Here is a 12998-nt window from a genome sequence, read left to right as displayed (position 1 = left end):
TACTTGGGTCATCTCAGGCCCAAGATTGCTTCTTCTGGGCTTCCCAGTGCCCCCAGTGGAAGTCAGATCCTTCTGTGGCTGGGGGTGAGAGTCACTGGGGTGCTGACCCCACTCCTCACATGGCACCCCTGAGCAAGGCGAGCAATGACAAGACAATTGCCTCTGTAGAAAGGGGGAGGTACCATCCCCCAGGAGCAGGGATGTTGTTTATTAATGTTTCACTTTGCAGGATGGGAGGTGGGAGAGCAAATCCCTCGCACACGTGCCCCGAGGCCTGGGGGGGAATGTTTATTAAATCTCTCTGACTGAGGGAGGGGTCCACCTGGGGACAGAGATAACAGGACAGAGCCAGCGCTGAGGTTCTGCAGCATGAGCAGAGCGAGTTATCATGGCAGCAATTTGGCTTCTATTACCATGCATTAGAATAGATTAGCAGGCAGAGCAATTATCAGCTTCACTCTGTCTGGCTAAGTGACAGGGTCGGGGGGCAGGCCTAAGATGTGCAGGTGAAGAAGCCAGCATCTGCCTTCCAGGGCTGCTTCCCAGAGCAGGACGGACCACTGGCTTCATCTCCTGCTCCCAGGGCTCACCCAGGAACACTACAGGCTGTGAGTGCAAGGACCCTGGAAGTTAGAGATGGGAAAGGCCCATTAATGTAGATCAGGGCTAGTCAATTCTTTGTAGTAAGTCCAACAATGTTGGTCATGGTACAGTCACGGTCCAGACTCCAGAGTAACCAAATAAAAGATGTTGGAATCCATTCAGAAGCATTTGGCACTCCAGATTTGGCCTGCAGTCTGCCTATGGAGTATCCCTGCGGTAGATCATTTGGCCCATCCCCTGGAGACCAGCTCCCTTTGGCATTTCCCCTAGGCTAGTTTTACATGTCTCAAGAAATGGTCTGCTAGAGAAGAAGGATGGATTTGCAGATAGAGCAGCAGAGGGAGGCTCAGGCGATCGATCAATTCCCAGCTTTGCCACACACCATTTGTGTGACCTTGGTCCAGTCACTTAGCCTCTCTGATTCCCCGTCTCTAACATGGAGGGCAATAACTCTTCCTTGCCACTTTGGGTAGTAAGCCCCTTTGACTTGCTCCCGGTAGAGGTTGCTGTGATATCAGTGATAATATTTTGTGCTCTAATGGATGTCTCACTTCAGATGCATTCTTTGCTGACTTTTGGTCTTCCTCTTCTAGTGGTGTATTGGTGTGCCCCCCACTCTTGGAGTCACAGCCTTAGGGGCTGATAATACTGGGCGGTTTAACATCTTTCATCCTGAAGGTGGTAGTCCAGGACTGTTTTCTAGGAGGACTGGGAAGTGAACCAGCCAAATGCACCCACAAACCCACAAACACATGTTGGTACAAGGGGATGGCAAAGGATGAGGGGAATGAATCAACATTCACCACACTAGCACATAAAGTTTAAGGTCAATTATAACTGTATATGGACATTTCTGGTGTTCCTATCTTTAGGACCCTGGGGGAGACTGGAAATGTCAAACCGCTGCTGGAACTGACCTTAAACTTTACATGCTGGTGTACTGAGTCTCCTTCTCCCTTTTCTCGATACCAGCCAGAAAATTTCCACATCCCATCAGAAAGGCAAATTTCAGCCCCTCCTGTCTGCCCCAGCCTCCCTGTCTTCCCAGCCTGGGAGAGGAGGGTGACCTCAGGACAGGATGAGGCTGGCTTTCCTGTGTAAAGAGACCAGGTTGTGGTCCTGGTGCTTCCTAGGGAGGTGGTGGAATCTCCATCCCTAGAGGTTTTTAAGTCCCTGTTTGACGGAGCCTTGGCTGGGATGATTTAGTTGGGGTTGATCCTGCTTTGGGGATTCTATGATTGTTTGTTCCATACCCAGCACTTGGCATCTAGAAAAAGCACGTCCCTGAAAGCAGTTCGTCATGTCAAGCTCCCTCCCGCATGCCAGTGGTCTAACTGGCAGAGATGGGGCTGAGCCCAATGCCCCCATCCCCAGCACTCTGAACCCCAAGGGATTTCTGATCCTGTCTTGCAGCCCCAGCTCTAGGCTGAGTAGGGCAGGATTCTCAGGGCACTTGGCTTCCATGGAGCTCCCCCTGCTGGTCAGTTGAGGAATGGTACCTCGAAGCTGACTCCCCGCTTCCGAGGGCTGTGGGGGAACCGAGCTGCATTCATCTGCAGCCTCGGGACAAGAGGTGTGAGAGAGCCTCTGGGGCTGCAGGTGTCGCTGCGTGAGGCTTGAGCCTCGGGAACCTACTCAGCGGTGCCGGGTGACAGCTGAGACTGGCAGAGGTCCGCTTGGGCCTCACGTTCAGGCTGATCCCAGACCCAAACCCACCCGACCCAAGAGGACCGAGCCGTTTTCCGACCGTTCCTTCCAAAGCCCAGTCAGTGTCACCTCCTGTCTGCCTGCGTCCCCTGCTCCTCCAACCTCCGCCTCCTGCCGTGCCCTGGGTGCGGAGAGAGCACCAAGGTGACATCTCTGCATGCTGCCGCGCAGTGCAGTGAGGGGGAGCACACCTGCAGGAGCAGGGCATGCCTCTGCCATGCTGACCCCATGGGCAGGAGGAGGCCAGCACAAGTGACCTGATGTGAGCCCAAAGGGGCTGGGCTGTTTTCTGACCTGACGTTTGTAGCTGGGCCCTGTTGGGTTGCAGGGCTCTAGTCCGGCGGTTTCCAACCAGTGTGCCCTGAGAACTGTACAATTGTGCCCCGAAACTTTGTCGATTCCCCCCGCGGGGGCTCTTTGCAGAGCCACAGTCAAAGGGAATGCCAGCTCCTCAGTACCTGTCTGCACCCGGCTGAAATGCTGTTTCCCAGCCCAAACGAGCCAGCAGGGAACGTGCCCCCACGTCCTGGGAGGGAGGGAGAAACCTATTGGAGCAGGGATGCCGTTTACATGCAGCATCCTGGCTCCAAAAGGCTGGTGGGGAGGGGAGCCTGGTCTCAGAGGTTACTGATTCACTCAAGATCCCCAGCATGGCGCTGAGCAGATTTGGAAAACGTGCCTGTGCTCGCTGTCCAAGACAGTGTGTTCTGTGGCGGGTTTGAAACACGTAGGCATTTGATGCTTGTTTAGCTTGTTGCGTGCACGACTGTGCTGCAAACCTCTCTCCTAAGATCGTAGCCATAGCTGTGACGTTTCTGAGCAATCAGTTCAGCTGAAAAAAGTGGGTGTGCCGCGGAATTGTTTGGCTCATAGAAGTGCAACATGTTACTGAAAAGGGTGGGAACCACTGATCTAGTGGGCAAACCTGGCACATCGCTCCACTCCGATAAGCCCATGCCCGGCAGTGGGTAAGGGCTGCACCATCCTTGACTCTGTTCAGGGGAGCTTACACTCATTTCACTCAGTGTGAGGCTCAGTCCCATGGTGACATCCCACCAGTGGCTAGAAGCTGCATGTAGGCTGGGGCTGAAAGATAGCTCTGGGGTTAATGGATTGGCCTGGTAAACCCAGTGTTGTGAGCTCAAACACTGCGGGGGGGGGCTTTCAAGGTTCTGGGACAGGTTAGATAAACAAAAATCTGTGAGGGGTGGTGATAGATCATGCCAGGGAGTGGATTTGATGACCTCACAAGGTCCCTTCCAGCTCTATGAGACTAGGATCTGGATTCCATGACCAGGATCTATGTAAGGGACTTAGCTCCATCTGTAGTTTGGCATCATTTTGGGTCTTGGAATATCTGTGCAAGTTCTCATCGGAGCCAGTGTAACCCACACACCTATGTGCGGTTAACTGTCCCGTGTAGTGGTACCTAGACCTAGACCTTTGAGATCCATGGATCAGATTCTGTACAAGTGCAAAGGATGCATTTCATGTAATCAAAATAATTCATGAATGGGTAAAGCCTGGGGTGTAGGAGTTAACACTAGTCCTTCATGGAGGTGGGAGAGGAAATGGGATTTCATATGAAGAAATCTGACCCCAGCAGAGAGCAGGAATTCCACACCCACCTCTGTGCTGGGATCGGATTCCTTAATATTTGTACTGATTAGTTAGATAGACATGTTTGTTTGTCAAATGTGCAGCCACTACTATTGTAGCAGGAGTGGTTAATACGCAGAGGGAAACTGCTGTTTTACACCATAATCTCTGAATGGGCTGAAGGGTAGAATATGACATGTTCTTTGTCTTAAGTGTAACGTGATGCCATTGGGTAGAAACAATGTCTAAGCTAATTACAGTGTGAACAGCATTGAATTAGATTATACAGCGGCGGAAAAAGGATCCCTGTGTATTGACAGAGCTGATATTTTAGAGTTACTGATGTTTTATTAAAGGGAAATGGAATTGTTGGCTGCACAGGCTATTTTCCTAGATATGCAGTAAGAGAAGGCATCAGAGGCACTGGGTCAAGGCAATCTCTTGTGGTTCAGAGGATATGCAGAGTCTTATTAGAGAAGTCGTGTCAGTGATTTGGTTTTAATCTGTTCTGTCCACTTGTCTCAGATTCCCTCAAATCACTCAACTGTGGCTGCAATTCTTTTGTGAGACTCTCATTTTGGTAGTGGACATACAGTTCTACCATCCTTTCTTAACACACGTTAAGTGATGCCCAAAGCTAAGATTTAGTCGTGGGTATTTTTAGTAAAAGTCATGAACAGGTCACACGGGCAATAAACAAAAATTCATGGCCTGTGTCCAGTCCATGACTTATACTACAAATACCCCTGACTATACCTTAGCTACTCCTCAGACACAGCTGCTCTGGAGGGTTCTGAGGGCTGACAGCTGGCTCCCAATTCAGTGGCAGGGACTGCCTGCCTCTGACTGCTCTGAGGACCTCAGGGACCATGCTGTGATGGCCTCCAGGGCCATCCTTGGGGCCTCTGCTTGGGCGCTTCCTGGGGCCAGCCACACAGGTTGCTGCTCAGGCAGTCTCCATGACTACCAGCCTGGGTCTGCCCAAGCAGCTGAGCAGTATTTCCTCTAATTCTTTCCATTCATGTGTGGAATAAATTTTGTTACGTGTCCTGTGGCATGTGCGGATGTGCAGCACGCATAAAACACGTGCTTCTGGCTTTGGATGGCTAAGGGCGCTCTGGGTGGCCCTGAATCTCTCCTGGGTGGCCTCCCAAATGTTCAGCTTACAGGGAACATTGCAGCTGACCCCATGGCAGGTCCAGCAGTGGCTGAAGCAGCTGAGCCTGGGGCCATCTGTGTGGCTGGCCCTGGCCCTGCTCTAGCTGAGGCTCGTGGGGCTGGCCCCAGAGCAACTTTGCCAAACGTAAATAATTTCAGCTGAAATTTTCCTCTCCAGATGTTTGCTGATTATTTTGTGTTTTTACCTTCCACCTCAAACAGTTCATCTGTTTCTAAGAATGAGATTAGGAGAAAACATTCTGGCACCTCTCTGCTTTGGAGCAGGCACTGGACATTTCACCTGGATGTTGTCCTGGATCAGGGCTGTGCCTTTGTCTGCCCCCATGAAAATCCACCCAAATTTGGTCAGGTCACATGACTCAAAAAAAAAAAAAAAGTCTGGTTGTATGTGCTCAGTAGAGATTTGTTAGAGTTTGGCTCCAAGTTTGCTGAAAGTTCCATCTCCAGCGGACGTGCTCCAGCCCAGGGATGAAGGGGCTGGGCAGGACTTTTTCTGCGATTGTTCCTTCCGCCAGCTAAAGCTGTCTCTGGTGTCAGGCAGAGGTACTCAGAGCAAGGAGACCATCTCTCCTGTGCTCTCACTGCTCCCTCTGCTGGCATCCAGGAAATGAGGAAGAAGAAGCTGCCTGAATGGAAGAAGGAAAGCAGTAACCAGGGAGTGGCTGGAGGAGCGGCTGGGGGACAGGCAAGAGGAGTGGAGAGTAGATACAAGGAAATGGGGACAGGAGGCAGAGTGGGGCAGAGAGAAACCACAAGGCACAGGGGCAGAATTCTCTTGAACTACTAAAGCACTTTTCCAGCCAGACACTGGAATTAAAACCCAGAGTCCTGTGTCTGACCATGGTTCTGCTGGCAATAAACAGCTGTGAAATGTTCCACCATAGTCTGTGTTTCACCTTCATAAGGATAACCTGCAAGTGTTACCAGTCGTTTTGTTAGCTCAGGTGATAGAGCTCTGCTCTGCCGCTCTAATTATCTGAAATGTGCTGGGGACCCAAGCTGGCCATTGGTGCAGCTGCATTTGGTACCATTTCTGCTTGTTCACGTTGCAGCGGGGGTTTTTTTTTCGTTGTTGTTTTTTGTTTTTCTTTTTTTTTAAATAGGAAATTACATTAGAAGCAAATAAAATGTTAAGGCAGCAAAATCTAGCATGCAACTGACAGGAAATTATAGAGTTAAGCCTGTGCCATGGAAAAAATAGAACATGGCCATGTGATGAAAGGCTGGATCACAATGTGTGTGCATGGGTGTGGGTGTGTGGCAAACGAGGGATGCAGGGGCAACCCTGATTCTGGCCTGTCCTAACCCCTGAGTGCTTGGCTTGCAACTTTCATATTATATTAACATACTTTATTGGCTGCAATACTTATATCACAGCAGCACCTTGCGCGCCCAGCTGAGATCAGGGTCTGTTGTACAAATATTTAACTTCAGATCATAAGAACGGCTGCACTGAGTCAGACCATAGGTCCATCAAGCCCAGTGTCCTGTCTTCCAACAGCAGCCAGTGCCAGGTGCCCCAGGGGGAGTGAACAGAACAGGTCATCATTGAGCGATCCCTCTCTTGTCATCCATTTCCAGCCTCTACAAATGGAGGCCGGGGACGCCATTTGTGCCCATCCTGGGTAATAGCCATTAATAGACTGAACCTCCATGAATTTATGTAGCTCCTTTTTGAACCTTGTTAAAGTCCTGCTCTTTGCAACATTTCCTGAGAGCCAGTCCATGCCTGGAAGGGTTTACTGTCTAAATCAGTGGTGAGCAAACTGCAGGCTGCAGATGCCCCATCTGTCTGTCTCTCCACCACACCTCTCGTGCATTGGGGCACTAGGATCCTGTGCTGCCTGCTTCTCCTCCTCCCTTCCTGCACTTTCAGGGTCTGCTCACTCTTCTTGGTTGCCCATCACTGGACTAAACAGACATGATTGCAATAGGGTGGAACAGGAGACAAAGGGAAGGTCACACAGCAGGTCAGTGGCAGAGCTGGGATTAGAACCAGGGCTCCCTGAGTGCCAGTCCAATGTCCTAGACCAGTGGTCCCCAAACTGGGGTGTGCTCTGCTAGGGGGTGTGGAGGACTGTTGGGGGGGGGATGCACCAGCAGTGCCTGGGACAGCCTGCACAGTGATGGCATGTGTGAGCGCTACCCAGCCTCACTCTGTCCCCAGCCCAGCTCCAGTCTCATCCGCAGCTCCGCTTTACCCTCAGCCAGACATCAACGTGGACCCCTGCTCTAGTCCCAGCCTGGCTCCGCCCTCATCTACAGCTCTACTCCACCCCCAGCCTGGCTCCACCCTCCTCCACAGATCCACTCCACCCCGAGCCTGGCTCCGCCCCCAGCCACAGCTCCACTCCGCCCCCAGCCTGGCTCCACCCCCAGCCACAGCTCCACTCCGCCCCCAGCCTGGCTCCGCCCTCAGCCATGGTTCCACTCCACCTCCTGCTCCACCCACAGCCTGACTCCACCCCCAGCTGCAGCTCTGCTTTGCCCCCACCTAATTTGTTCCCTCTCCTCTCCCAGGTCAGCTTCACCTTCAGCCAGAGCTCCTCTGCTGAGCCAAAGGATGGGAGGGGGGACCCCCAGGGAAAGAGTCCGTGACTGGTGCGGGTAGGGTGTGAGATGGAGACTTTGCATACCACTGCCATGGGCCACGTTTTCTCACCAGTTCCCTTCGGAAGTCTCTTACTACTCGTGGGAGGAGAGGTGCTGTCTGACCCAGAGCGTGGGAGTTAGGTGCTTGAATCCCTTAGAGGTATCTCTCAGCATGTCTCGGCTTGCTGCCTTCCCTGGCCCCTGGCACCTGCTTCCTACCCCAGCACTGCACCCATCCTCCCATTGACCTTGGCACCCGCTGGGTCCCTGAGCTACTCCCACCATCACTGTTGGCTCTGATTTTGCACCTCCCCTCCCGCCACCATTACCCTGAGCTCTCTTTCCACAACCTTGCCCTCTAGGCCTGCTGTTCCCCTGGCTTCCTGACCTTGGCATCCAGGATCCTTGCCCATATCACCTCCCACAAGGCTGGGCCATTTCCAGGAGAAAGTCACGTCACAGCTTTCTGTCTGGTGTTTTGTGTCCATTCCTTCTGTGAGAGCAGAAATCTCTCATCATTGGCATTCCCTCGGAGACAGATGACTTGTGGTATTCAGAGCAGTTAGCATTCGCGCCGTCCGGCCCTCTGGAGAGCCAGCATTTCACATCCCTCATCCAGCTTGCAGCAGCAGTAAAGAAGACTAATGAGACGTTGGCTACTTGCAAGGAGCGGGTATATTCCACCAGCGCAAAGACCGTGTGCAGCTGTCACGTTCTCCATCTGCTCACTCAGGCTGCAAATCTCCTGTGAATAGCTGAGGTCTCCAGTTTCTAAACTCCCAGCCCAACCCAGGAAGGGAGAAACTTTCCCTCCGTCAGCAGTTTGAGCTTTGGAGGATGATTCTTGTCTCATCCAGGCTCAGCCGCGAGAAAAAAGCCCAAAGCCCGATGCTTGGATGCAGACTTAGGCTGCTCCAAACCACAGACGTGCCCAGGGGACTTGGACCCATCTGTAGCTCACGTCCTCCAGCTGCATTCTTCTGGGTCATATTCTGATTATGTAATGGGTAAAATTTGTCCTGCAGTAGCACCAAGCGGGCCCATTCAGACATCAGAGCCCCTTATGCAAGGGGCTGCACTGTGCATAATAAGAAACAATCCCTGGCCCAGAGAGTGAGGATTCTTTAGTAGAGATACTTCTGAGCCCCTCCCCTGGTGCATGGAATTGAATGCGTCATAGTTTGGAAGTCGGCAAACAATTTAACACCCTCACTGAATCAGCTGAGCAGCTTTGAATGGAAGTCGTATTGCTGCTGGTAATACAAGCCGTGGAAAGACCCTTTGCAAAGCCATAACATTAGCTTGATAGCAAAAGGGAATTGGTCTGAAGTTGGAGCTGTCCTGTTGTATTAACCTCCTGGGTTTCCAGGCAGACATCTTTTTCTTGCCCAACGTGATGGGCAAGAGCCTGTATTTTTCATGCCGGTTGAAAAAAGATTTGGATGGAAATCATCTCAACCCCCACAATTCATATTCTCATCTCGTGTTTACAGGTCCTCCAGAGATGATCTGAGACAGTATAAAACAGTACAAATAATATTGACACCCCTGGAGCGCCTCATGTTTTGAGTAGTGTCCCTCCACACAGCCAGTGTTCCCTGCAAGCAGAGCGCTTGGGCAGCCGCCCCGGAAAGACTCAGGCATCATCCAGCTGATTTGCAGAGTGCCCACAGCACCGACAGCCAGCAGCATGTGTTTCTATGGGTGGTGCACATCCCTGTGCGCCTTGGTGCACATAACAAAATTTATTCCACCCATAGGATAACTTAGAAGGAATGCTGCTCACGTCCTCTGGGAGAGAGTGAGGGGAATATGACTAACCCCATTTTATGGATGGGGAAACTGAGTCACAGAACAAACATTTTCCAAAGTGGCCATAGATTTGGGGTGCATAGTTTGGGACACTTAGGGATGAATTTTTCCCACTGCACTTGTAGCCCCCTTTGAGTTTGATGAGCATTGTGGATGTTTAGCATCTCTAAGAATCAGCTCTGGGTGTTGGAACCTCACAACCAGGGGCCCCTTTTCCAGACTTCATCCTTGGTGAATTGCCTGTGGAGACTTAGTGAGCCAGGAAGAGTTGGGAATCAGTTCTGGCCTCTTCCAGGAAAGGACTTAACAGGCTAAAAAATGGGAAACAAAGGGTAGGGATGAATGGTCACCAGGGTTGCTGATGGTGGGGGGGGTGTGGGAGGGGCAGGGCAGCTGCCTCAGGGCCTGGCAATTTAAAAGGGCTAGAGCTCCTGTCTTCCCCTCCTCCTCCACAACCACAGTAGCTGCCAGAGCATGGCAATTAAATCCTACTGGAGCCCTGCTTGATGCAGGCCAGCAGCCCTGAAGGGCTAGTTGGGGCAGGCTAGAATCCAGCCCTGCCCCTTCTGGGAGCCCAGATCCAGCTCCTCCACCTTGCCCAGTGGCCTAGCAATTAAATCTAAAGCTGACTGCAAAGACTGGGTGCCTGAGTGACAAAATAGCAGATGACATTCGGTGTTGATAAGTACAAACTAAAGCACGCTAGAAAACATAATCCCAACTATGCACACAAAAGTACGGGGGTCTAAATTAAATGTTAGCGCTCACAATAGAGATCTTGGCATTATTGTGGAGAGTTCTCTGAAAATGCCCACTCAGAGTGCAGCAGCGGCCAAAAGCGAAAACAAAATATTCGGCTCCATTAGGAAGGGGATAGATAATAAGGTGGAAAATATCATAATGCCTCTATATAAATCCTCACTATACTCACACTTTGCTCCTGAATGCAGTTCTGGTCAAAAATTATATATTAGAATGGCAAAAAGTCTGGAGAAGGGCAACCAGAATGAACATGGGTATGAACAGCATCCATATGAGCAGAGATTTAAAAAAAATGGAACCGGTTTAGGCAAAAGATGATTTGGGGGGCATCTGCTAGAGGTCTATAAAAAGATGAATGGAGTGGAGCCTGTGAACAGGGAGGTCTTCTTCACCCCTTCATGTAACACAAGAACAATGAAATGAATAGGTAATAGGTTTAAAACAAACAGAAGGAAGTTCTTCTTCACACAATGCTTGATCAGCCGGTGGAACTCTTCACCAGGGGATGTTATGAAGACAAGATATATAACTGGGTTCAAAAAAAGAATTGGATAAGTTCTGGAGGACAGGTCCATCAATGGTTATTAGCTAAGAAGGTCAGGGATGCAACCATTGTTCCCTCTAATTTTTTCCATCCAGGGGTGGAATAAATTTTGTGTGCTCCAAGGCATGTGCAGATGTGCACCATCAGTAGAAACACATGCTGTGGGCATTCTGCTAATTAGTTGGGTTGCATTTGAATCTCTCCTGGATGGCCACCCAAGCACACAGCTTACAGGGAACACTGGATGCAACCCTGTGCTTTGAGTATCCCTAAAGCTCTGACTGCCAGGAGCTGGGACTAGAAGACTTGATAAATTGCTTTGTTTTGTTAATTTCTACTGAATCACCTGACATTGGACACTCTGGGAAGACAGGATACTGGGCGAGATGAACCATTGGTTTGATCCTTCATGGCCCTTCTGATGTTCTCTTTGGAGGAGTCTTTAGTCCACAGTGAGAGTTGTGGTGAAAATGCCCCTACATATGGGGAGTTTCCAACTCCCAGATGATTTCCCCTGCTTGCAGCAACCTCTCGTTCCAGCCCTGTATCCCGATGCAGCGATCAGAGCAAAAGGAATGCACCTTGCCCACGGTGTGACTGCTGCAACCAGTGGAATTCCATATTCTGTCCAACCCTGAGCTCGTGTCCAATAGCCTCACTGGTAAAGGAGCATGTGATCTTTAACTCCTTGGTCACCAGGCCATTTTTGACCCAGACCCTTTCCCCTCCCAGGGCTACTGGGGACCAGTGGGGACTGAGTTGGAGGATTCAGTCCATTTCCAATGCACAGGCATCTGCATCTCAAAAGTCATCCTCAGAAGAGGCACTAATTGGCAGGGTTGGCAGAAAGGTCAAGTGTTCAATGTGCCATGCAGGCAGGACAGCCCTCCCTTTTCCATAGCCTGGGGCCAAGACACGTAGGCCATACCTACATTACCCAGAAGATTGACCTGCTCAGGGCTCAACTTCGCGTGCCTAGCAGAAGTGCATAAAATTGACCTATCAGGGGTCGGCAGTCAACCCCTGTACTCCTCGCTATTGCAAGAAGTAAGGGAGATCGACTGGAGAAACTCTCCTGTCAACCCTCCTGAGTGAGGACGGCCAGGTCAGTGGATTGCAGATAAGCTGTACCTGCAATTGACTCATCTGCCTAGTGTAGACCAAGCCGTAGCATTGCATACTGAGGGAGTCTGGTGCTGCCCTGTCTATAGGTAGAGAACTGGTCTCTAGACCTGTGTATCTTTTCCTGCGGCTGGGCTTGAATCCTCTACATACCTGCAACCCAGCACAGTGTAGCCTCACTTTGTGACCACATCCTTCGTTTGAACAGGTACTTCATTCTAAAGGCACCAGATGCTTTTAGCCCAAGCTCAGAGTTGCTCCCCCCTCATAGTGATTGTACCCACTTTAAAGTCCCCTGTCATTTTGATTGGGTCTGAGCTGCGCTCCCTAGTTGTGCGTGGCTAAATGCCAGCCATGCAGAACCTGGTGAGGTGGTCAGATGATCCTGGCAGGTGGTGGTGAAGATAGGATGGCACTGGTCCTCTTCTCATTGGGCTTGTGGGCAGCCCCCATGGCATAGATAATTCTTCTTGTGTCCCTTGGCAATTGCTTGCCTTCCCTCCCAGCTTTGTCATTAATCCCTGGCTCTGCATGTTCACTTTTCTCTCAGGTGCACCAGGAAGGAGCGGTGTGAGCGCTCCAGCGAGCCTCGGAGATTCACCTCGGAGGTGGAGCAGTGCGTCCGGCTCACCGTGCATCCCAACAACATCTCTGTCTCCCAGTACAACGTGCTGGTAAGCAGGACTGACCCTCATCTCCGCAGCATCTCCTTCTTCCCAGGAACCACAGAGCCTTACCCTCCTCACCTATATTCTGTTCCTGGTTCCCCTTGGCCTTTCACGGACATGCTCAGTGTGAAGGAGCAGCAGCTCTATTGGGTATCTGTGATCTGGCTGGGGGTCTAGTACTCACTGTTTCCCTTGGTACTTCCTGATTCACACAGGGGTTTCACCCGGGAAAGGAAAACTCCACTTTGATTGTTCCATAGTCCCACTAGAAACATAGAGACTGGTTGACCATGTGCGCTTGTGGTTTGTGTGTGTGTGTTTGTGTGTGCCCTGCACACGGGTCATCTGAAGTTTTTCCCACAGTGGTATGTGACCAGTGGGAGGCAGGGAGAGAAGAGAGACCAAGTGCC

General features: G+C 51.1%; 1 protein-coding gene across 2 annotated transcripts in view; it reads left to right on the top strand.

The window, feature by feature from the left end:
- Nucleotides 1-12998, top strand: part of PLXNA4 (plexin A4) — a 685503-nt gene that overhangs the window by 475984 nt on the left and 196521 nt on the right. For both annotated transcript variants that reach the window (XM_074975729.1, XM_074975721.1), the window contains one exon: nucleotides 12471-12594. In XM_074975729.1, coding sequence (XP_074831830.1) covers nucleotides 12471-12594 — 124 coding nt within the window. The remainder of the gene's footprint in view (nucleotides 1-12470; nucleotides 12595-12998) is intronic.

This window comes from Carettochelys insculpta, chromosome 1 (assembly GCF_033958435.1).
Source record: "Carettochelys insculpta isolate YL-2023 chromosome 1, ASM3395843v1, whole genome shotgun sequence".
Classification (NCBI taxonomy): Eukaryota; Metazoa; Chordata; order Testudines; family Carettochelyidae; genus Carettochelys; species Carettochelys insculpta.
Note: the sequence above shows the minus strand (reverse complement) of the source record. Positions and strands in the feature narration are given on the sequence as shown.